This window comes from Nelusetta ayraudi, unplaced genomic scaffold (genome assembly GCF_046127955.1).
Source record: "Nelusetta ayraudi isolate G7.1 ecotype Tasmania unplaced genomic scaffold, CSIRO-AGI_Nayr_v1 ptg000020l, whole genome shotgun sequence".
NCBI lineage: Eukaryota > Metazoa > Chordata > Actinopteri > Tetraodontiformes > Monacanthidae > Nelusetta > Nelusetta ayraudi.
Window position 1 is genome coordinate 1196473 of NW_027466070.1, and position 21830 is coordinate 1218302.

A 21830-nucleotide genomic window follows, 5' to 3' on the forward strand; every position below is an offset into this window, starting at 1 on the left:
TCTGAAAGTCTTCCTCGCACACGTGCAAGCACACACAGTTGTTTAAGAAGCCTGTTAGCAAGAATCAGTTATGATCAGAATCAATTATGCTCAGATCTGTGGGGACCATGTTATCACTTTCATTTTTTGCTATTTAAAAAAAAAGGGGGAAAACAGTAGAAGATTCCTAATTTTTCATGCACCAGCAGTGATGTCAGGCTAAAGTCACCTGAGCAGATCCACTACTCTCTCTCTCTCTCTCTCTGCTTTAGCGAAATAAAAGATTTAGGATTAGAGAATTAAAAAAGCCCAAAAGTAGATTTTAACTACATTTACTTTACTTAACTACATACATACATACATACATACATACATACATAGATGTATGAACATTTTCCATTTTAAGACAAGTTACAGTCACACAAAGGACCTACAATTACAAATATTCCAAAGATTTTCTTCTCGCCGAGAGCCTTTAATAAATAGAATCAGTCACACCAGCATGTAAACAACCAACCTAAACTAGACATGCAAGCAGCAACACAGACACGACTACCACTGTTCACAAAAAAAATCCAGTGAGTTCTTCGACTATTAAAACTGGCAGAGCAAAGGCAACATTTTAATTTGACCAACACATTCTTATATCACGGAATAAAGTTTTCTTTTTTTGTCTGTTTTCTCAACTTTTCTCCTGACAACAACCTGCACTGACTGCCTCTTCTGTCCTGGGGAAATACCTGCAAAGGAAACACTCAATGAGTCATTGATCCTCTTCAAACATTGACCAGTCTAAATCATTACAACGCACGTTTAAGATCACATTTATATTTATTCAAGAGCTGTCAAACGATAGTTTTGTCTTTTAATCGCAATTAATCACACTCTCTTCACAGTTAACTGTGATTTATTGTTTGAATCGCATGTGTACAATTCTGTTCTTTTCCATTTCAAGGCAGTTTTAAGGCCATAATGTAAATACCAGAAATTGGCCAGATGGGCCGACTCCGGGTTAGTAGAAGGGACAAAAAGGCTCAGGTTGCAAATGCGATTAAGACATTAACGCGTCATGGATTGTAATAACTAATCATGATTAATGCGTTAACGCTGACAGCTCTAATTTATTCATTTATTTATTGGTAATGTAGACAGCAGCAGAATGCTGACTGACCTGCGGTAACAGAACATGAGCAGCAGCAGCGCGGCCACGCCCCCAAAGACAAGGATCACGGCGCCGACGACAGAGGCGGGGGACAGCGAGGCTGCTTCTGGGGTGACCGGGTGCGGGACACACACACATCACGCGTGATACAACACAAAACCTTAATGGCAGCCGCTGCAAATCTGAACTGAACCGACCTGAGCAGAGGAAGGAGCCCGGCAGGTTGGTGCACTGGAGGCTGGGCGGGCAGGCGGAGCTCTGCTCTTCACACTCGTTGATATCTGCAACACCAAACGGGGGGGGGGGAAACGTGACTCAGACCGTCGTTGTGAGTCAGCCAGCAGCATCTCGCTTGTTTCTTTTCTACACCTTGACACGTCGGAGGGGCGGAGCTCCACCGCCGACTGTTGCGATCGCAGGTGAGGGACGAGGACCCCAGCAGCTGGAAGCCGGAGGGACACTGGTACAGCAGCTGGGAGCCGCAGAGCAGCCAGTGGCCAGGCTGGATCCCGGGGACCGGACCGCAGACTGGGTCTGGGCGGGAAGTTGTGACGTCATGACTGGTGTTGCCAACTTTCATTCAGAAATATCAAGGAGGCCTCCTGCAGTGCTCGGGGTCATGACCCTCACAGGCCAGTGGCTCGCCAGTAGTGGTAAATCATAATTTAGTTTGAACTGCTTTGTGACCAATAGACATTAGAAATAATGCTTCAATTGTATCGAAAATGTGGTTTTTCAAAGGAATGAAATAAATAAATCTGAAAAGAACAAGCGGTCCTGACTCTACGCAAGTTAAGCAGCCAACATGTACTTGTTGTAAATGGGTTGCACAATTGCCTGCAGCTATTTAGATTCCGGTTATGAACGCAAACTCTATGGAAACGAACGTGAGTTTGCATCGAGAAAGAAATTTACGTGCAAGACAACTCAGAAAAACAGGACAAGGCCAGTCAGGTATCCATTCAAAACGGGATGCACCATTTCCTCGTCAAATACAGGACAAGTCTATATTTTAAGGGATGGTTGGCAACTCTAGTTATAGCAGACAGACAGACAGACAGACAGACAGACAGACAGGCAGGCAGACAGGCGGGCAGGTAGGCAGGACGTCAAGGTCAGGGTGGCCCCAAGAACTGAAAACCTGACAATTTTCCCCAGTGGCTACTCGAGGTAGTGCAGGCAAAAATCCCATATGGCCCAAAAAGCAATTTTCCCTGCATTTTGCTCTCTCACCTGAGTCTGGTTCCTTCCAGGGGCCGAGGTCGAGTGGTGGGACCAGCGGGTGGGAGCAGGGCAGCATGTCCTCCGGCCTCTCGGTGCGGGAGAAGGGGTCGGCGGGGACGCGAGTGATGTGACTGTTGTCGCAGATGATGCGGGACAGCGAGACGGCGCGCAGGTGCCTCCTCTGGGCGCCGCTGAACACGCCTTCCCTCTCCCACCAAAACCTCCGAGGGGAGAAAAATATAAATAATAAATAAAAATCTGAAATAGCACCAGGAAGCTCCAGAATTTTTTATTTTTGTTTATTTTATTTTTGTACCTGTCCCCGTCCCTCAGCGCCCTGAACTGTCTGGCCAGCAGGCAGGACAGCAGAGGGCCCACCCGGCCCCCGGGGAGGGGGGGTTCCGAGATGGCGCCCACCCACACGTCGATGTTGTGCGGCGTCCCGTACAGCAGCTGGAGTTTGTGAGCCAGAGTGAAGTTCCTTAAAATCTCCGCCAGCTCCGACGTGTCGTTTGGAACCGAGAGGCCGCAGAATCTTCTCCAGGCGCCGTAACCTGAGGTCAAAGGTCGGAGGCTCTTTATTGTCATAGTATACCCACAAGTTAGCAGCACAAAAATTGGACCCTGAGAAAACAGAGAAGATCTGGAACAGTTTCATGAGTCTCAAACTCCAGTCGCTGCAGACTTCCTGCTGATGTTTGCTGCTCCAGCCACAAGATGGCCTCATGGATGAACATTTGATGCATTTTAAAAGTTCAGTTCATAATATTAGCAAGTGCAGACGTCGCGAAGCACCCACAGAATGTACGATGTTATTTCAAGAGTCCCAGAAACAAAGTAAATAAATGGTAGAAGGGTTGAGTTCGGGAAACTGGTCCTTCCCTCTTGTGATCTTGAAGAGCCCCACCCACCGCCTCCAACTGTCCACATGTCTGAAGTGTCCTTGGTCAAGACACTGAACCCCAAATTGCTCCCAATGGGGCTAAGCAGTGCCTTGCATCGTGGCCATTGGTGTATGAATGGGTGAATGAGGGGCCTTTGTAAAGCGCTTTGGGGTGCTGTGAAGGTGGTGGAGAGTGCAATATAAGTGCAATCCAAATACCTGGGACTCTCCAGCTCCTCTCCAGCTCCTTTTCAGAGCTGAAGAAGCCTTTTGGATGAGAGGCGAAACGTCTTCAAGATCACAAGAACCAGTCCAGTTGCCCTAAATCAGGGGAGAGCTACTTCATGGGTCCTGAGCCGTATGAAGAGCTACCAGTTTGCTAGATTCTCCTGAAATAACAAACCCTCTGAGTTATATATTATTATTAATGATACTCTTCGATGTGAAGACACTTATCAAGCTCATGAGTTCTCAATAATTATCAAAAATGACTTAACAAGGTTGGATAAAATTGAATTTTAGACACAGCTCAACGAGCTGCGCACTCACGAGGTCCTTGGGGGCTACCTGGTGCCTGCGGGCACCACGTTGGTGACCCCTGCCCTAAATCAACCCTTCTACCTTAAGATGACTTGGATGACTGAGAACGGACAAAACAAACAAATGAAACAAAATGATACAGAATTGTGCAGGGTGGAGAGGCGGTGCTACCAGGCAGGCCGTGATCGCGGCCCCTCTGCAGGTTGAGTGCTGCGAGGTCCAGAGGCATCCCACCCTGAGCCTGGAACAGCCTCTCCGTCAGCTCCTCCACCATCATCTGACCCGGGGTCTGCAGTTTGGCCGGGGTCAGCAGAAGACCTCGCAGCACGGGGTCGATCCCGCCTGCAGCGGCAACATGCGACATGTTAATATACTTTGTTTTTCTCAGCGCTTTTCATTTTCAGCGGCGTCCCTGTCTGCACCTTCTCTCACGACCCTCCAGGATGCGAAGAGCGAGTGGTGCAGGGGCAGGGGAGGGTGCAGAGAGTCGAGCAGGTATCCGGGCCCCAGCCTGCTCACCACCGGCTGCACGGTGACGTGGGCGAAGCGGAAGGCGGCGGTGGCGAAGACGTTGGCGATGCTGGGATCCACCTCGGGGTCGTAGCCCTCGTAGGGAGGCATGAGGCGCGACGAGGCCTCCTCGCCCAGGACCCGGGGGAGGTAGTGCTCCCAGGTCAGGATCTGAGCGTTGGAAAACAGCCTCTTCTTATTCTGGAGGAACCAGAGGGGAGTGATTTGGAACGAGGTCGGGGGTGGTACCTGGTGGACGGCGCCCAGGATCTTGCGGGCTTCCTGGTACAGCGTGTCGGGGCTCCAGTGAGGGTTGAGCCGCTGCAGCTCTCCGACCAGCCGGTTGTGCTCTCGCAGGAAGAGCGTGTGCAGCGCGATCATCCCCAGGTGCTCGTTGGCTCTGGAATCACCTGCGAGAGGAACGTTACACCAGTGAGGTGCGATGCCGCCGATTTTCTTTCCAATCCGATACCGAGTAGAGTCCAGGAGAGTATCGTGATACAGCTCCATACAGCTTTACACTATAGGGATACAAAGACTTGCTGTTTGAAAATACAAGGCGACTCAAATTGAAATTCCAAGTAAAATATTTAGTCAAACAAATAATTGCCACAATCATTGCACAGGTTTGTTGATACCAGTATTAAACAATTAAAGCAAATTAGACTGATTGTCAATAATGATAGTTCCATTTTATTAAAAAAAACATTTCAACAAGGTCACGACGGTTCGGTTATTTTCCATTCTGTTCCTATTAATGTTATACATTATCACAAATGACTGAAATATCCAATGAATTGACATTTTGATTCGAGAATCACTACTACTACTACACACACACAATCTACACACACACACACACACACACACACACACACACAACTCACCGGCCTGAAAGCAGGAGGTTGTATTTTCCTGAGGTGCCAATCCAGCTCCCAGGTCAGCGGTGGAGTTTCTGGGGCCGCAGGGGTCCAGGTGAGCCTGCAGGCGGGGCAGGAAGGGCATGTAGGCCAGGTCCTGGTCCGAGTGGTGGCCGTTCAGGGCCATGGAGCCCAGCGGAGACGAGAGGTTCCTCAGGGCGAGGGCCAGGCTGGCCGAGCTGCCGTACACCATGCTGGCATCCACGAAGGAGGTGATGGCGTTGAGCTGCTCTCGGCTCCGGCGGGGCCAGGCGCCGGCCAAGCAACTGGGCGCCGAGCGAAAGAAAGGCATGCAGCTCTGGACGCCATAGCGAGAATCCGAGGGAGGAATCTGACAGGACGGCGAGACAGAGGGGAGGGAACAAAGAAAATGGAGATGTTATTTTTTTCCTAGCAGCATTTTAGCAGGAGGCTGGTGGAGATCTAGAGAGTTTTTTCTTTTGGTTTGTGTTTTTCATTATTAATCTTGTGACACACTGCTCTGCTGGTGTCTTGAAAACTAGCAATAATATGGGACCTTTACAATTTTACTCACGGGACAGCGATGGGACCTCTAACTCTATATACATTATGAGTACAATGTACAGTGTGTTTTTTTTTTTTGTAGTGGAAAAAAGCTTTGAAAATTTTATTTAATCTCAATTCTTGTCATTAAACATTTGCCCGAGAAGTTTTTTTATTTGGCTGCATTTAAGACATGGAAATGATTTTGTTGTTCATAAGACAAAATAAGAAAACAACATTTTTGTACTCTGGATGTGCTGCAAAGGATGAAGTCATCTTGTTGATGAAACATCCAGTTCAGAGCTGGGCGGAACAGTGCACGTGCAGCATGTAAATGCAGGTAGCTGCACTAAAGTAAACTTAGAGACTTAAGATAATACAGTACATCGCAAATGATCAAAAAGTTTTGTTTTTTTTGTTTTCTTTTGCCGAGCACTGTTCCCAGTGGGCAGCACCTGGATGGGGAAGCAGGGCGTGTCCTGGCTGCAGGTGCGGGTGCAGTCGGCTCCCGTCCTGAAGGCGGTCGTGCTGGGACTCTGGGGCGTGTGGACCACGTCGTGGTCTATCCACTGACCCCACTCCACCAGCAGGTGGGACAAGGTGGCGTCCAGGGAGATGTTGGAGTTGTGGGTGAAGAGCACCTCCTGGGACACCTGCCGCACCTGCAGCCACAAAGCAAACAAACAAACAAACAAAAACAAAAACAGCCACATGTTGGCGCTCCGGTGGCGGCCAGACTGGATGGTGAGTGGTTGCAGGGATACTGACTGGAGGCAGGGTGGCGTTGTGGTAAGTGTGTTGAGGGTCCCAGCCTCTAGGGGTCCCCCACGCGTCCTGGTACTCCGGAGGCAGCCAGCGGGAATATGGGATGTTTGCGGCTCCCCACCTGGGATACTTTCTGAAATGGGACAGGAACAAGTAACAGAAATATTAAAAATATACAAATTTGTAGAGTTGTAAAAAGCAACAAAACAAAGTGTGTTTGTGTGTGGGCAGACCTGTTGTTGCACTCTCCTGTGATGGACCTGTAGCGCTCCGACAGACAGCCCGAGTCACAGCTGGGTCTCTGCAGCTCCGCCGAGCAACCCGTCGCCTGCAACAGGTTCTCCACGTCACCTTCACTCAGCAGCTCTGCAGGGCAGGCAGCAAAAAAAATAAAAAAACACACACAAAAAACCAACACATTTTCCATTTATGACGTCACAAAGATACGGAAGAGGATTCGGGTGACAAGAAGAGAAAAAATAAGATAGAATATTTTTTTCCAAGTGTCCAATTTGTGAATAAGGTGGAAATTTCAAGATTTTGAGAATAAAGATGATGTAAAAAAAAAGAAAAGGTTCCTGACTAAAATGGAAATTTTGCAATTAATGTCAACGTCGATTTTATTCACGAAATTTCGTCTTTTTTTTTTTTTTTTTACGTTTACTCTATTCACTAATTTTTGTCCTTTTAATGTCGACTTCTTTCACAAAGTTTTGACTTTATTCATGAAATTTAAATTTAAAACTCAAAATGAAAAAAAAAAAAAAAATCTCCTTCTCCTTCTCCTGTAATATTTATTTTTCTTTTCTTTTATGGCCCTAATCCTCTTTCGTGCAAAGAGACCATTTCAAACTGTTTTAGCAAACATTTTTTAGAAATCTCTCCAGTAAGGCATTAGATTTATCATTAATGTAATAATAATAATAATAATAATAATAATAATAATAATGATACATTTTATCTGTAGGTGCCTTTCTAAACACTCAAGGTCAGGAATAAATAAGTACTGTAGTGTTATTTAATCAGCGCTGCTCCCTTCATCAAACTGTTATGTTGAATATGTGTAAACGGGTAAATTTGTCTTTTAAATGGTTCATTACCGTGAGGGCCGGGCTGCACCATGGTCTGAGTGTAAACCATCTCCCGGAGGACTTCCACCGTGTTGTCCAGCAGCTCTGCCGCCCTGATGCCGGCCCTGCTGGAGGCTTCGGTCTGCTTGAACTGAGCCAGCAGGTCACTGGGCCTCAGGGCCCCTTCAGACAGAGACTTCTTCACCCTGCACACACATTTTCCTTGGTATTTTCAGGTATTTTCCTTGAGAGAGCTGAAAACGCGGATCCAGTCAAAGTTCTTTTTTCCTGCGTTACCTGTCACTCGTGCGGGCGTAGGCAGCCTCGGTCAGCTGGGCGGCCGTCTCCACGGCCTGCTGCACCAACCCCGAACCCACGTACACAGGCGCTGGAACTGACGACGGGAAAAAAAAAAGGTGAACTTTTCCTCACTGAGAGTCCTCAGTGTTCGGGGCTCCTCGGCAGCTGACACCCTACCTGAGGCGCTGTCGGGTTCTCCGCTCAGTGAAGCATGCTGGGGGAAAGAGAGGAGGACGAGAGCCAGGCCGAGCAGGGGGAGCGACGCCTGAATCTGAAGGAAAGAAAAGAAAAAAAAACACAGAGTTGAAGGACACGAAGCTGCGACTGCAGCAGAACTACCAGGAGGAAACTCACCATGAGTGCTGCGTCCATGGAGAACCGCCAAAGGCTCCCGTGGCTGCTGAAAGGATCCGAAATCAGAACCGGAGTGTTTCACCTCGTCGCTGACTCATCTTGAAAGCCCAAACTGCTCTGTGTGTGTGTGTGTGTGTGTGTGCCCAAGTGTGTGTGCTCGGTGCCATTTATGTACTGGCAGCAGGGTCAACAGGTATGTGCAGAATCCCCCTTATCTGTCCTCGTGGTGACAGCGACCCGGCGGCTTCAAACGGCAAAAGCAGGAACCTCCTCCAATCAAACCCGTCCGCCCGCGGTCAAAACATCCCCTCATCTTCTGATCAGCAGCAATTAACCGAGGCAATCCTGGCCCAGCAGGAGACACACAGCAGGTGTTTGGTGGATATTGAGCCAAAGATGGAATAACGACAGGAAGAGACAGAAGAGGTTCGAAGAGCTCCAGACCTTGGAGCGCAACCCCTCCTCTCCGGCTTTGATGCTCCAGGTGTGCGATAGCATCGAGCGAGTCATCGGTCACATTATTAATTTGACTTTATCTCCGTTGTCCCACATCATCCGCCGTAGCCGCCTTTGACATTCGGCATCTGGAATTGTAGAAAGCTTTTGTTCTCGAGAAGACGGGGGAATATGCGGGACGCTGCCAGTGGAAAATGGGTCAACTCGCTGTTTTCTTTTTGGTTTTTTAAGCCGCGATGGAATTTAATAAGGAGGATTCTCTGACACGCTCAATTCTTTCTCTTTTTTTTTTCATTTCCCCTGATGGGATCAATGAAGGAATATCTATTGTAATGACAGACAGCCATCTCTGCTGGCTGCCTTTTGGAATTCAGATTTTAACCAGCAACAGATTTCCATACAAATGCAAACATAAATTGCTTTGAAATGCTTTAAAATACCCTGAGCAATGCTTCTAGTTACCTACAAGACAGACACAGTAGAAAAGAAATATCATAAGACAACTTTTATTTATGTAACATGATATGGTTAGAACATTGAGCTTTATTCATTACAACTTTCTTTAGTTTACAGCTGAAAGAACATTCACACGCACAATAAGACCTGGTTTAATCTTTCCAGAAAAAAATGGCATTTAAGCACCAAAGGCCAAAATCCTTAAAAAAAAAAAAAAAAAAAAAAAAAATTGCACAAACAAATAAACAAAGAAAATAGATAATACTGCTTTACTTTGGGGGGGGGGAAAAACACCCCTCAGTGAGGAGCGTTGATAAATACATTAGTGCGTAAACTTGGTCACAGTTTTGACAGCAGTTAATAGGGCTGATTAGAGGGGAGGGGGCGGGGTTGCGTACAGTGTTAGACATGTTGCAGAGGTGTCTGCACAGCCGGGGTCTCTGCTCAGGCATGTTGGGACCACAGGAAACGGTCGCAGCGCTCCAGCATCGTCTGGATCATCGCTCTGAAAACACAGAGTGAAAAAATAATGAAGGAGAGACAAAAAAAACAACAACAGCCAACTCTTCCATCAACCTTCAAACAGATGTGTTTGTTTTATAATATAAATTCCACTTCAACTGAAAAACAGTCATCTTAGGCCACTTATTTGAACGCTACGCCCACGTTAGACACTGAACTGTCCCCACGGCTCCTCCACGCCGACCCACCGCTGCCTCTTCTCGGCGACCCTCAGCAGCTCGCACACCAGCCTGGAGTGCGGCGAGAGGACGAGCTGCACCCCGCACTCCTCCAGGACCTGCGTGGCTAGGTCGGGTCCGGCCATGCGGGCCAGCAGCAGGGTGAGACTCTCCGGGTTGATCTTCCCGCCGCAGTCCGCCGACGAGCCGTTGGACCAGCTGCCCCCATTAACAGCGGCAGCGGCGGCGGCGGCGGAGGCCTCGCCCGAGTCCCTGTTGCTGCTGCAGCGCTGAGACAACTGGATCAAGAGCTTCCACTCGTCTATGGTCTGGGGCTCAACACCTGGAGGGGAATAAAAGAGCATTTGGGATTTTTTCATTCTCATTTTCCTGTACCCGTCCTTGCACAGCTGCTGGATTTCAAATCAGATTTTGAACCCAGTTCAAGAGTTATTTTTGACGTGGATGTTATGTTAAGATTTGTTTGTTTTTTTACCATCAGGCCCCTCCAGCAGGCTGATGTCATCCAGCTGGCAGACGGTGGAGAAGGCCTCGGTGCGGCACAGCAGCTCACAGCAAAGGTGGAGGTAACCCATCCAGTACCTGTGCACACCAAGACCTGTTTTTACACTGTTTCAAATTGCTCTTTTAATTGAGCCGTGAGAAAAAAAAATTATCAAAAAAAAAAATTAAAAAAAATCTGAGGTACCCGTGACCGCGACAAGCGTCTGCCATCTGCTGTTTGGAGGACAGGTCTGCAGGGAGGCGGATGAGGAGAGCCAGGAGACGCCCGTAGCCCCAGGGGAAACAGTGGGAGCGCCACCTGCAGCAACAGTCGCATGAGTTCCTAACTGAAATCTTACGTCCGATGCGACGGTGTCTGTTGTTTGCACGGCTTTGACAATCAATCAATCAAGTTGTATTTGTAAAGCGCTAGATCACAAGCAAAGGCATCTGGGCACAGACAGGAGAAAACAAGTTGAGCGATGTTGGCAGGGTTACATTTGGAAGAAGTGGCGTTAGACTTATTAGACAGAGCTGAGCATATTCGTAATTGTACTGTGCGATTTTCACTAAATTGAATTCTTTATTCAAGCCTAAATAAACAAAAATACCGTAAATAAGAAAATAATAATAAAAACAACACGAGCCTTCATTCTCAAAGAGAACAAAAACTTAAATATGCTGGAAGAGGAGTAGCAAGAAGTCCTAAACTTAATTAAACCCCTGTTGACTTTTTACAGTCCTCATCACAATGCATTGAAACAAGATACTATATGCAGCTATTAAACATCATCAACTACCACATTACTACAATTGTATTACCATTATATTACAGCACTATATAACTTAGTTTTATATATTATACCTAGGGCACTGCGGGTACTATGCACATTCACTATATTAGTACTACATATAGACGCTATAAAATAATAAACATCAATAATCACCATATTCCAGATTCTATATATGAACATGAAGTATTATACACACTAATACCATATATTGCAATATATGCAAGTAAAGAAACTACAGTATCCATATAAACAAAATATACACTGTCACCACATTACGTCAAGTGTAATAAGCTGTGTACTAACATTGTAAATATTATGCACACTATTACCCATTCTTACTAACACATTGATTTGATAAGCGTCAAAACCATATTGCTATGCAATATTACTATGCGATTTTAGCACTATTTATAAAGCATGTCCCTGTATTTCCATCTTGTCGAGTTGCTGGAAATGTGAATTTCTCCTGGGGATGAGTCTGTCTATCGTTCATATATTTTGAGCTATTGACACTCTGAGAGAGCCATACCGCGGTTGTCCATCGGGGGTCAGTGTGTCACACGGCTGAGGAGCATCGTGGGTAAGCGCCAGTTGGAGCCAGTCCTGCCTCAGGGACTCTGGATCCAGGAGCGACTGCAGGAACGTCAACCTGGAGGGTGTAGACACCAGAGTGAAACAGCAGGGAGGGGGAAGGATGCACTCAGATTCTTCTGGGCTTGAAGAGGGAGGCGACGACGCACCTGTGCTCCTCCGCTTGCGACTGGACCAAATTATCCAGGTAGGCCAGGAAGTGGCTCTTCTCCGCCATGGCCATGACGTCGGCAGGCGTGATGGTGGGATGGAACTGTGAGAAGGATCGAACCGCTGCCTCGCCGTGCCGCTCATACAGCCTGGACAGGGAGACACAGGCTCATCATCGTCATCGTCATCATCATCATCATCATCATCGTCACGGTGAGGGTGCCTGAGGGATCAGCACGGCCCTCACCTGTGCAGGTGAGCCAGGAGAGGGGGGGCGCTCCACGGCTGCAGCTCCCTCAGAGAGCGCAGTGACCTCAGCAGGTCGCCTCGCTGGAAAACCTCCAGCACCTTGGCGGCCTGAGTCACATCTGCAGAGAGGAGCAGGAGGAGGAAGAAGACTCAGCGTGACACAGAGTCTCCACACTTGCACCACGTTAAATCATGTTAGGATTCTACGACAGAGTTGACTTAAACACAATTTGACCGGCACGAGGTGTGGGTGGGGCTGCACCATAATTTGCACCAAATTATTATTTTTTTATTCGTCCACACAGCAGCAAATATTCTGCGGTGAAGACGAGAGAAATCCGATATCCATAACCAGATATTACCATCTGGTAATAGGAATCCAAACCTTTATAACGCTAAAGGTCTTCAGCTGCGTATGGGCTTGGAGAAAAGATGGGGTAGTTCACTACATCTGATACGATGTTGAAGGTAGAACTGCCGCTAGGTGATCTTTCCAAGACGAGGGGGCTGGCTCGTACCCATCTTTACCTCCTATTAACTGCAATGTTTTCATTATATCGCTGTTTTTGCAGCTTCCACACGTTCCTCTTGGCTTCCCTGTCGTTTGGCATTTTAAATTCCGCCAAAAATGCACACGTTTACATATGAGTGTCTCCAATATGGTTGCGCATCCGGGCAAAAATGTGACGTCGGTGAAAACACCCGGTTAAACATTTCCTGAGTATCACATAATACAGAAAGAAAACCCAGAGAAGAACATAGCCTGGTTGAAGAGGCCTCTCACCTCGCATGGCTTGGATGAAGGAGAGCTGCACCTCCGGCTGCTCCTGCCAGCACAGCAGACACATGCGGCGGACGCGCTCTCTGTCCAGCAGGAAGAAGAAACGCCGCAGGAAGGTGGCGCACGCCGGCACGCAGTCGTCGTCGCCGCCGCCGCCGCCGCCAGGCTTCCCGAAGCAGCTCAGCTCGGCGTGGAGCGTCGCCAGCTGGGTGAGGCTGTTCAGCAGGTCCGGCTGCAGCGGTCTGGGAGAGGCCACCCGCACAGGTTCTGGAGGTCCTCCTCCGTTCACAGCTCCAGGCTCCTGCTCCCCTTCGGCCGAGGTCTCTGCCGCCTCGGCTTCCGAGCTCAGGTAATCTCTGTCCCAGCCGTCCTCCTCTTCTTCCGCTCTGTCCACGGTCGGTGACCTCTGACCCTCGGGCCCCAGCGCGCGCTCCAGCGCCGGCAGCCACTCCAGGAGGCTCTCTCTCAAGCAGATCAGATCCAGCAGAACCAGGGGGTCCTGAATCTGGGCGCTGGCGTCGACCCAAAACGACACTCTCAGCTCGTGCGATGCACAGGAACGGAGCGAGGGAGATGGGAGAGGGGAGGGGAGGGGCTTAGAGGGAGGGGCGCTGGGTACTTACATGGCTCGCTCTGTCGCCGACTCCAGTTCCCGCATGCCGGCCTCAGTGTCTGGAAACTCATCATTGTCTCTACAACAATAAATGCAAGTCCTTGGTTAATTTAACACACAATAATAGCAGAAGAACGGGTCCACATAAAGGTCATGTGTGTTTCAATATGGTTCATTAGCTCCAAACTGACCACTTCTTTTAACTAAACATATATTTCTTTTCGAAGTGTGGCGTGTCTTTTCTTCCCTCCAGCTCCTCTGTTCTTTCTTTTTATTGCTTTTCTCTTTTGCAACATATAAACATTAACAAAAAAAACTAAACAATACTGCAAAAACATACTATAATCAAGGAGGGCTGGGAGATTTTCGAACAAAAATAAAATCCTGATTTTTTTCTCTGAAAACTCGATTTTGGATTTCGATTTCGATTTTTTGGTAAAACTACAAAAGACAGCAAGTGTCAGAAGTCAGATTCTTCTACAGTTTATATTGCAGCAGGTAGCGGTTTACCCTTGATCTGAAGCAGCGAACCCGTACCAATTCCCGTACCAATTCCAAACGACTGCCCTGCTTTTGACTACGGTCGCCTAGCGCCGCACAGCTGGAAGCATGCGAGAGGAAAATCGATTTTCCGATTTTCCTTTTTTCCCGTCTTGACTAAGAAATTCGATTTTGATTTTAAATCGATTAATCGCACAGCCCTGTCACCAAGATAATAACACGCTGGGTTGCCATGACGTCTCCACAGTTGCTTCTATATTAGCATCAGTGTGAAAGTCCTTGCCCTCTCGCTGATGTATAAACAGTCCCACTTTCCTCGACGCTGCTCCTCCTGGGTCCTCATCTTATGAGTCACTTGCTCCATGACATGATATGATATATATTTGTCACAATTTTCATCCTGCGTTGGTGAATCTGGTTCACACCACTTCCTCGTGTTTGCTTTCTTACAAGCCAGTAACACGACTGTCAGTCAATGCGTGTCATCTTTTAACACGTGTCCTGTCACAATAACATGCATGTCCCAGGTACAAGATAACCCAGAATTCTGACAATGGTTCTGTGAACATTCTCCCAAAATGTTATAGCTTTTGAACAATAGGGAAGGATCTACATTTATATCTCCACATTTTCTCCAACGCGGCTGTGGCGATGGAATACTTGCTGCTAATTCTGAGCGTGAGGCTTTTCTGTTCTTCCATTTAAAAAACACAACACTCACTCGTGGTCCATTTCCTCCGAGTACGGCGCCGTGCTCTCGGCATGGACGTTCTCCCTGAACTCGGGCCGCTGCCGGAGCTCCGAGTTCATCTGCAGCGTGTTGATCTTCTCCGTCGTCTTCTTAACAAAGCTGGAAACACTGGAAAAACAAAAGCGATAAAATTGCTCTGCGTGCGATGTTGTTTGGAAAATAACAGATGACGCAGATGCCACGTGCACCCTTCACCTCTGAATGGTGCAAATTTAAACTAAAAACTGGAAGTGATCCTGCAGTGAAAGGGGAAGTTGGCCCCTCCAGACACACGGCCGGGCAGGAATCGCAGCTGCTGCACGAGTTTCACTACTCGCTAGGAGTGAAAGAAAACCTAAACCTACAACCGCAGCACGGCAGAGCTCCGGCCGCTCACCTGTCTTTGACGGCCTGCAGGGCGATGCGGGGGGGTTTGGAGCGGAACGGGAGGTTGAGGTGGAACGGCAGGCCCTGCTCGACGCGCTCGGCCTCGGCGCGCTCGCCGCTCTGTGGATCTGAGCAAAGATGGGGGCAGGAGCCAGAGGAGAGACACGCATGGATGGAAGGACGCCGCAGGGGCTGGATGAGAGGACTAAACGCAAGCGGATGAGGCGGAGGTGGCAGACACGACTGTGGAGGAAATTAAAAGCTGCACGATGCAAAAAAAAAAAAAAAAAGGAACCAAAACGGTGAGGTGTGGCGTGAAGACAGCGAAAGGCGGATTAAAACTGTGGTTCTTGTTGTCGGCTTCAACACAGCGAAATCCAGAGCAGCCACGCAGAAACAGCATTGATCATTGGTCATCTCATTTTTCTGAGGGGGTTTTCAAAGCATGTGTTTAAACAAAGCAAAGATACAAGAATAGACACAGAGACCACTGCAGCTTTTATTTTATTTTTTTTTAGCACAAAGTGGTTCACCAAAAACAAACAGTGACTTTTTGCTCATCGGTTCAATGGTTCGTAGCTATTCGAGTATGTTTGAGTTGACAGATTTGCTAATTTGATTATTTCTCACAATCAGGGCAGGCAGAAAAGAAGTTTATTCCTGCTGCGAACATCAAGCAGAGGAGAAGGCGCCAGGAATAAAGAACAGGAAGTGGGTGAATGTCAACCTTGTTTCTAAAGTTATGTTCTAATAATAACAACTATCATTTTTAATTAAAAAATGTTGTTGTTTTTTTACACATAAATTAAATGGAAAATTTTGAATCCTGGATTGTAACTTCTTGTAAGTTCTTCCCAGTGACAGTCTTACCGTGATCGGCCTGCTCTTCCTCCTGCACAAAGCTGAAATCTTTGAGCCGCTCCTCCTCAGACGTGGAGGGGTTGATCAGGGAGCCAGTCTCCTCGTCCGACTGGCTCCCTCTGCGGCTGATCACGCGGTAGATCCCACAGTCCAGGACGTTGAAGCTCTCCTGGGGAAGCCGGGCAGGACGTGATCCAACAGGACCGGCAAGATGAAGGCGAGCGCCTCACGCGGGATGGCTTTAACTTACGTGCGAGGAGATGCTGCTTCGGCGGCTGCTGGAGGCGGAGTCCAGAGGCTCCAGTTTAGCGATGAGGTCCTCCAGCTGGGCACAGAGATCGGGATGAGTGCTGGAGCTCAGCTGGGAGCGCAGGTGTTCCAGGCGGTCGATGGGGATGGATTTCCTGGCCTGAAAATGAAAATGAGAAACCTTGACTGATGATTCCGCCACAGTCCTGAGTCCCGCTCAGCCTGGCACTAGGTGCTGCGGCGGCGGCGTCTCACCCTGCCGGTGGCGACCGTGTGCTGGAACATGCAGCAGATGGTGGCGGCCAGGGCCCACGACTCCCGCCGCAACAGGCGCTCCACGCAGCGCTCGGCCGACAGCAGGGAGAAGTGAGACAGACGCCCGCTGGCGTGCAGGCAGAAGAGCTCGTTGCGGTAGACGGCAATGTCAAGCACGTCTACGAAGGCAGGAGTGGAGACGAAGAAGAAAAGGTTCAAATCAAAAGGAAAAGGACTTTGGGGGTTCGCCGGTAAAATCGATAAAAGCATCAGGAAAAAGCAAAAGGAGAGAGTTGCTGTATTTATGCATAACTAAAGAGCTGTGATTATTATTCAGCAATTTTTAAAAGTGGGTACAAATCTCTCTCTTGGAGGCGATGACATTTACAAGGCCACATACCTTGACACGTCTTAAAAGTACTAACCATACAACTAACTACTACTTAATTATCATTTTATTATCATACTGTATTGGATCTTAAATTCCTTTCTGTACATAGAGGTAGGAGTAGCAGTAGCCTTTATTATTGTATTACACAACGAAATTGAGAGTGTAGCACCAACCAGTGCATTTTAAAACGAGAATTAAGATTTTTTTTTTAAAGTATATATATATCAATGCTATGATTAGATGTAGTATACAATGAGCAAATAAAAAGCATAGTAAAATAAGTCAAGTAGTCAAAGTAAGTGAAAAATAATGATAAAAATAATATTAATAATACAATAATAATAGAACATTTATTTAAGCATTTTTCTATTGTTTCTATATCTACATTTCATATTCTATATTGTTTATATTCTATATCTTGCTTGCACGGATGAGCTCTAATGCTGGATGCTTTTTCTCCTCAAACTTGACTGCTGTTCACACTGCAAATTGGTTGCAACACTAAAAAAAAACAAAAAAACAGACCTTTGACTTCAGTCCACAGAAGAACTTGTCCATTCTGAGGTGTGAAGATATAGATAGCAGAATCAGTCCAGGTCATCAAGTTCTGGTCTCTGCACAAATGAACAGGGTAGTTGAGGCAGTGAGATGGACTCGCCAGACTTGTGTGTGAAAGGTCTTCCCGGACAAGCTGTTGCAAAATTACCCAAAATACAGCAGTTTAGGGAAGGCAAATGACTGAGAGTTCTTCTGCTCCGAGTTGTAATGTGGCTCATTTCTGCAGGTGGCACAGAAGAGGAAGGAAGAATTAGATGTGTGAACTAAAGAGAAGACCGAAGCTGAATGTGATCAATGGAGAGGCGGTCGGTGCCTGTAGGAGACGAGCGGCAGGGGAGGACAGGCCAGCAGCTGCTTGAACTGGTGGGTGCTCAGCACGTCGCCGCTGAAATTGGCCTCCCACATTCGCGAGCCCGGCCGAGCGCAGTACAGCAGCGGGGGCTGACCCGGCACCAGGCCTCTGTTCTGGGGAAGGAAACAGGCGCCGTACTCCCCGTCACGCTCCTTCTGGCCGACACGCCAGAACTTCTCCCTGCAGGCCGGGGGAGGGGGGGAGAGAGAGGAGGAGGCAGGAGTGAGGACGGGGCCGGTCCAGTCCAGTCCGGTCCGACCGGCTTCAGACGGACTGCTGCTCACCTCTCGATGTCGCAGAGGTAGCAGCGGCTCAGGGAGGACACCAGCAGGCGGTTGTCGTGGTAGCCCAGCTGAACCACCCTGGAGTCCACGGTGGTGACGGTCTGAATGGGAAAGATGACAAACGCCGAGCCCTGCAGGCAAAAACACAAATGCAAAGACATAAACGAAAAAAAAAGATTCTATCAATCTTTTATGGAGTCTCTTTTAACTTTTTCTTTAATTTGCTGGTTTGGTGGTCTATCCGTGAAGGATAAGAAATGTCTGAATGACATGACTGGACTGTGCTCCAAAGTTACTGGAATGCACCTTGAGGACCTCGGCTCCCTCTGGAGAATAAGGGTGGTCCAGAAAGCAGGAAGAGTCTCATCTGACCCAAATCACATTCGGTGCAGTGATTTTCAGATCAGGGCGGTGGTATTATATACCAGCGAGGAAAACAAACCGCTATGCAAATTCCCTTTAACCCGTCTGCAATAAAGCTGCTAAATGAACTGTGATGATTGATTTTCCTTGTCTTGTTTCTGCTATGGACAGGTGAGTGTAAAATGAATTGCCCTTCAGGGATTAATAAAGCCTTCTGAATGTGAATCTGAAGCTGAGAAACAACAATAAAAGCACATGAGACTTGGAGATGGAGGCGGTCCCCACCTTGCCCAGTTTAGAGGACCCTGCTCGGAGAAAGGTGACCCTGCCCGCCGAGTCGCCGACAAAAACCCTGAGCACGCTGGTGTCCCAGCAGAGGGCAGTGATGGCCTGGCCCCGGTGCTCCCAGGACACGCTGACTCTCTCGGGTCGGCCCCGCCGCTCCAGCTGCAGCTCCCACACCACCACCAGACCCTGACTGCAGCACAGAGAGACAGACACCGTGAGTGGAGAGCAACTGAAATACTGACACCGCTGTAAAAGAGGAGGAGAGTTTGGAAGTAACACGTTTCAAATTAACGAGTTGATTTCTCACCTTGTTGCAACGGCAATGAAGTCTTCATCGTGAGGGCAACAAGATACATGAGTGATCGAGCCCTCCTTGAAAAAAAGAGAGACATGAAAAATGAGACATTGTTAAGAAAGAGACACGTTTAGTGTCTGAAAATTTTAGGCTGCGTTCAGACTGCAGGCGAATCTGATTCAAATCAGATTCGCAGATCTGGCTCTGTTCACACTGGACCACATTCTTGACCCATCTGACAGGCTGCTGTCGCAACGGCGTGGGAGCGGAGGCGTGGCCCAGCGTAGCGTGTAGTGTGTGACGTCATATCACTGCGACAGCGGCACTTGTTGCAATACAACTCCTGGAGCTTGGCTTGAATGGAGCTACAGTCTCCCCCCCACACACTGATGAGCCAATGAGCTTCCTCCTCTGTCCAGGGACTGCTTTTTTCTACTTCCTCTGTCTGCTCCATTACGTTACAGCTCCGCACCTGGAATGGGGCTCTCTGGTCTGGAGCATTGGCTCTTGTGTTGCTTAGAGTGACGTCACGGACAGACAAAACCCATCGGTGTGTTTGGAGCTGTTCACACTGAGACACATCTGTCCAAATGCCATTCGAAACTACGTCCGGATTTAAAGCGATTTGACTGTTCAGACTACAAAAGAGCCATCCAGTTTCAATATGGATGGGCTGAAAATCGGATGTTGGCAGGCAGTCTGTCCCATTCATACATGTACACGCACTCTGACACCTCACTTACCTTGTGAGTCAGGATGAGTCTTTGTTTCCAGCCTTCCCTCTGAATCAGGTGCAACCCCCCTCCTGACGTCCCTAAAGCGAGCCACTTCCTGGACACGGCCAAGCAGGTACACTGGACCACAACGGGACCACAGTCAGAAGATGCTGACTGGTCAGCTCAGGTTACAGCAACTTTAATGTACACTGCCATTTCTGACTCGCTTTCTTTTCAATGGACTGATAGATATGCGATGGGGTGGGGGTGGGGGTGGGGGAGGGGTACCTTGAGTCGGCCGGAGTCCAATCGGAGAGCAGACAGAAGCGGGTCGAGGCAGTCGAACTCTGCCAGCACGTGGCTGTGGTTCTCCGGCACCACTGGTATCAGAGGCATCTTGGCTGGCGACCCTTCATAGATGTGGATGCACAAGACGGGTTTACAGTGAGGGACAGACCGCTGTCTGCTGCTCTCTTGTGTAACAGGCCTCAACAGACACACCAAATTCTCTCAAATTGGCCAGTCATGACTCCACTTTAGCCTGAATCCAGCCCAGTTAGATTAGCACCGCACCGCGAGTGATAAACACCTACAGGTAATACCGACCCACTTCTGGGACAATTTCTCACAAAGCAAAGTTAAGCCGATGCAATAAGAGGAACTGCCATTCAACAAGAGTAAAAAGGAAACACCGTTAAACTTGTTTGGACCACTTTTTCTTTTTTTCTCTTTTTTTCTGGTTTGCATTGACAGGGGAAGTAAAACTATTCTGCAGCGTATTAGTTTAATCACGTGCTGCTGGGGGAGGGTGCAATGTGCAAGAGTGAAAACATAACCTGACTGCTGCACAGCTCCCAACACACTATCTGACAGAGTATAGTAGTGTCTGTTATGTCATGGAAATACATCAGCAGTAAAATCAGACCTATAAATCTAAATTAGCACAGTGATATGGCCATACGCCACCGTGTGGTGTTAATTAACAGCTGCCAGACGGTTCAATCACGATCACATTAATTCAATAACTACAACAACTTACACACGCGGCCCGCGTTTAAAAGCGTAATCACGCCTCCTCCGATGTATCAGTTAGCGGTCCCTGTATTGACTTTCGCACAGACTGTCTAATGGACCGCCTCCCTCCCGTTTCACCGCCTGTCAACAAGCCTCGACATTTCGAGCCGCTGCGCTGCACTGCGCTGCGCGCGACGGCCGAGATTGCTTGGGTAAACATACAGTTTCAGCCGACTCCTGTCCGTTATTGTCGGCTGAACGAGGGGCGGTCAAATGTTCGTATCGATTCGCGCTCGGGTTGCTGCTGCACTGCGGTCAAACTGGGCAGCTCCCGGGCAGCTCCAACATCACGAGACCCGTCTGCTGACACCGACCCGCGCGCTCCCTCCAACCTCCGAGAGTAGCGTCGAAGTGCATTAAAAGTGGGTCTGAGCCGCGTGGAACGTGTACGTCGCAACTTGTGAACCCTTTTACCGGTACTTTCGCGAACACACTTTCCGTCCCGTTACCAGAAGTTAGCAAACCTTGCTACGGCTAGCTAAAAAAAAAAACAACCAAAAAACAAAACCCCGCTGCTGACTCACCGTCAAACCGAGCGACGCGTTCTAGTTTTGTCGTCAGCAGCAGATCCGCTCCAGGTCCGAGTGCGGCATGGCCGCTTTACTTTCTACGGTTCGGTGGCGGAAAGCTAGCGGCGAGTGTTACGCCACGCCGTCCCTCTCCACACAGTCCGACCCCGGGCGGCTGTGTGTCAGTCGGGCTCAGCTGACAGTGGGAGGGACCGGGACTGGACGGGACTTCCTGACCAGCGGCGTGACGCAGTGATATTACCGAACCGAAACTTTTCCTGGACGCTGGATGCGGACTCAATTAAATAAACAACCTTACATGGCCATACTTTAGGGTGAAACAATTGAAACGCAAGGACTGGTGGGAAATATGGCAGCCTTACGTTCGAGACGTGTGAAACCAAGCAGCAGACAGCAAACGCACAACACATGGTTTAGGTTCAACGTAAACTACGTTAAAACAGTCAAGGAGTCAGATTTTTTTTTTTTTTGCCCACTCATTGCTAATCTAAATTTACGCCCAAACGCCAAG

General features: G+C 48.4%; 2 protein-coding genes across 7 annotated transcripts; both read right to left on the bottom strand.

The window, feature by feature from the left end:
* Nucleotides 1–37: 37 nt before the first annotated feature.
* On the bottom strand, nucleotides 38–8322 carry epx (eosinophil peroxidase). 4 transcript variants are annotated; one of them, XM_076027248.1, is made up of 17 exons: nucleotides 8212–8322; nucleotides 8035–8128; nucleotides 7855–7951; nucleotides 7588–7763; nucleotides 6721–6853; nucleotides 6491–6620; nucleotides 6178–6384; nucleotides 5186–5549; nucleotides 4548–4708; nucleotides 4211–4469; nucleotides 3960–4130; nucleotides 2682–2919; nucleotides 2375–2586; nucleotides 1511–1675; nucleotides 1339–1422; nucleotides 1151–1247; nucleotides 43–719 (listed from the first exon to the last, which is right to left on the bottom strand). In XM_076027248.1, the coding sequence occupies exons 1-17, from the start codon at nucleotides 8227–8229 to the stop codon at nucleotides 662–664; spliced, it is 2664 nt and encodes an 887-aa protein (XP_075883363.1). In that variant the 5' UTR covers nucleotides 8230–8322; the 3' UTR covers nucleotides 43–661. The 4 variants fall into 4 exon arrangements, with proteins under 4 accessions (XP_075883360.1, XP_075883362.1, XP_075883361.1 ...); XM_076027247.1 differs by having other exon boundaries at nucleotides 39–719; nucleotides 4211–4708; XM_076027246.1 differs by having other exon boundaries at nucleotides 40–719; nucleotides 1151–1422.
* An 835-nt stretch (nucleotides 8323–9157) lies between these two features.
* On the bottom strand, nucleotides 9158–21513 carry hps5 (HPS5 biogenesis of lysosomal organelles complex 2 subunit 2). Of its 3 annotated transcripts, none has more exons than XM_076027254.1 (24): nucleotides 21314–21513; nucleotides 20004–20125; nucleotides 19743–19853; nucleotides 19012–19076; nucleotides 18702–18894; nucleotides 18054–18184; nucleotides 17737–17949; nucleotides 17566–17643; nucleotides 17385–17473; nucleotides 16469–16647; nucleotides 16215–16373; nucleotides 15974–16133; nucleotides 15734–15763; nucleotides 15114–15231; nucleotides 14708–14845; nucleotides 13496–13564; nucleotides 12876–13384; nucleotides 12090–12210; nucleotides 11842–11991; nucleotides 11631–11750; nucleotides 10509–10626; nucleotides 10300–10402; nucleotides 9834–10146; nucleotides 9158–9628 (listed from the first exon to the last, which is right to left on the bottom strand). In XM_076027254.1, exons 2-24 carry the CDS (start codon nucleotides 20109–20111, stop codon nucleotides 9568–9570), a joined length of 3336 nt encoding a protein of 1111 aa, XP_075883369.1. In that variant the 5' UTR covers nucleotides 20112–20125; nucleotides 21314–21513; the 3' UTR covers nucleotides 9158–9567. The 3 variants fall into 3 exon arrangements, with proteins under 3 accessions (XP_075883369.1, XP_075883368.1, XP_075883370.1); XM_076027253.1 differs by having other exon boundaries at nucleotides 15734–15766; XM_076027255.1 differs by lacking the exon at nucleotides 15734–15763.
* Between the last annotated feature and the right edge of the window lie 317 nt (nucleotides 21514–21830).

Excerpts from the sequence above, each read along its gene's own strand:
- epx (XM_076027245.1), bottom strand. Across the intron at positions 7,952-8,034 it reads AGAACCCGACAGCGCCTCAG|TTCCAGCGCCTGTGTACGTG; the intron begins GTAGGGTGTCAG and ends TCCCGTCGTCAG. Across the intron at positions 2,587-2,681 it reads GCGCTGAGGGACGGGGACAG|GTTTTGGTGGGAGAGGGAAG; the intron begins GTACAAAAATAA and ends CTCCCCTCGGAG.
- hps5 (XM_076027253.1), bottom strand. The coding sequence starts at position 20,111 with ATGCCTCTGATACCAGTGGTGCCGGAGAACCACAGCCACGTGCTGGCA. Across the intron at positions 19,077-19,742 it reads GACTCATCCTGACTCACAAG|GAGGGCTCGATCACTCATGT; the intron begins GTAAGTGAGGTG and ends CTTTTTTTCAAG. Across the intron at positions 16,134-16,214 it reads GAAGCAGCATCTCCTCGCAC|GAGAGCTTCAACGTCCTGGA; the intron begins GTAAGTTAAAGC and ends CGGCTTCCCCAG.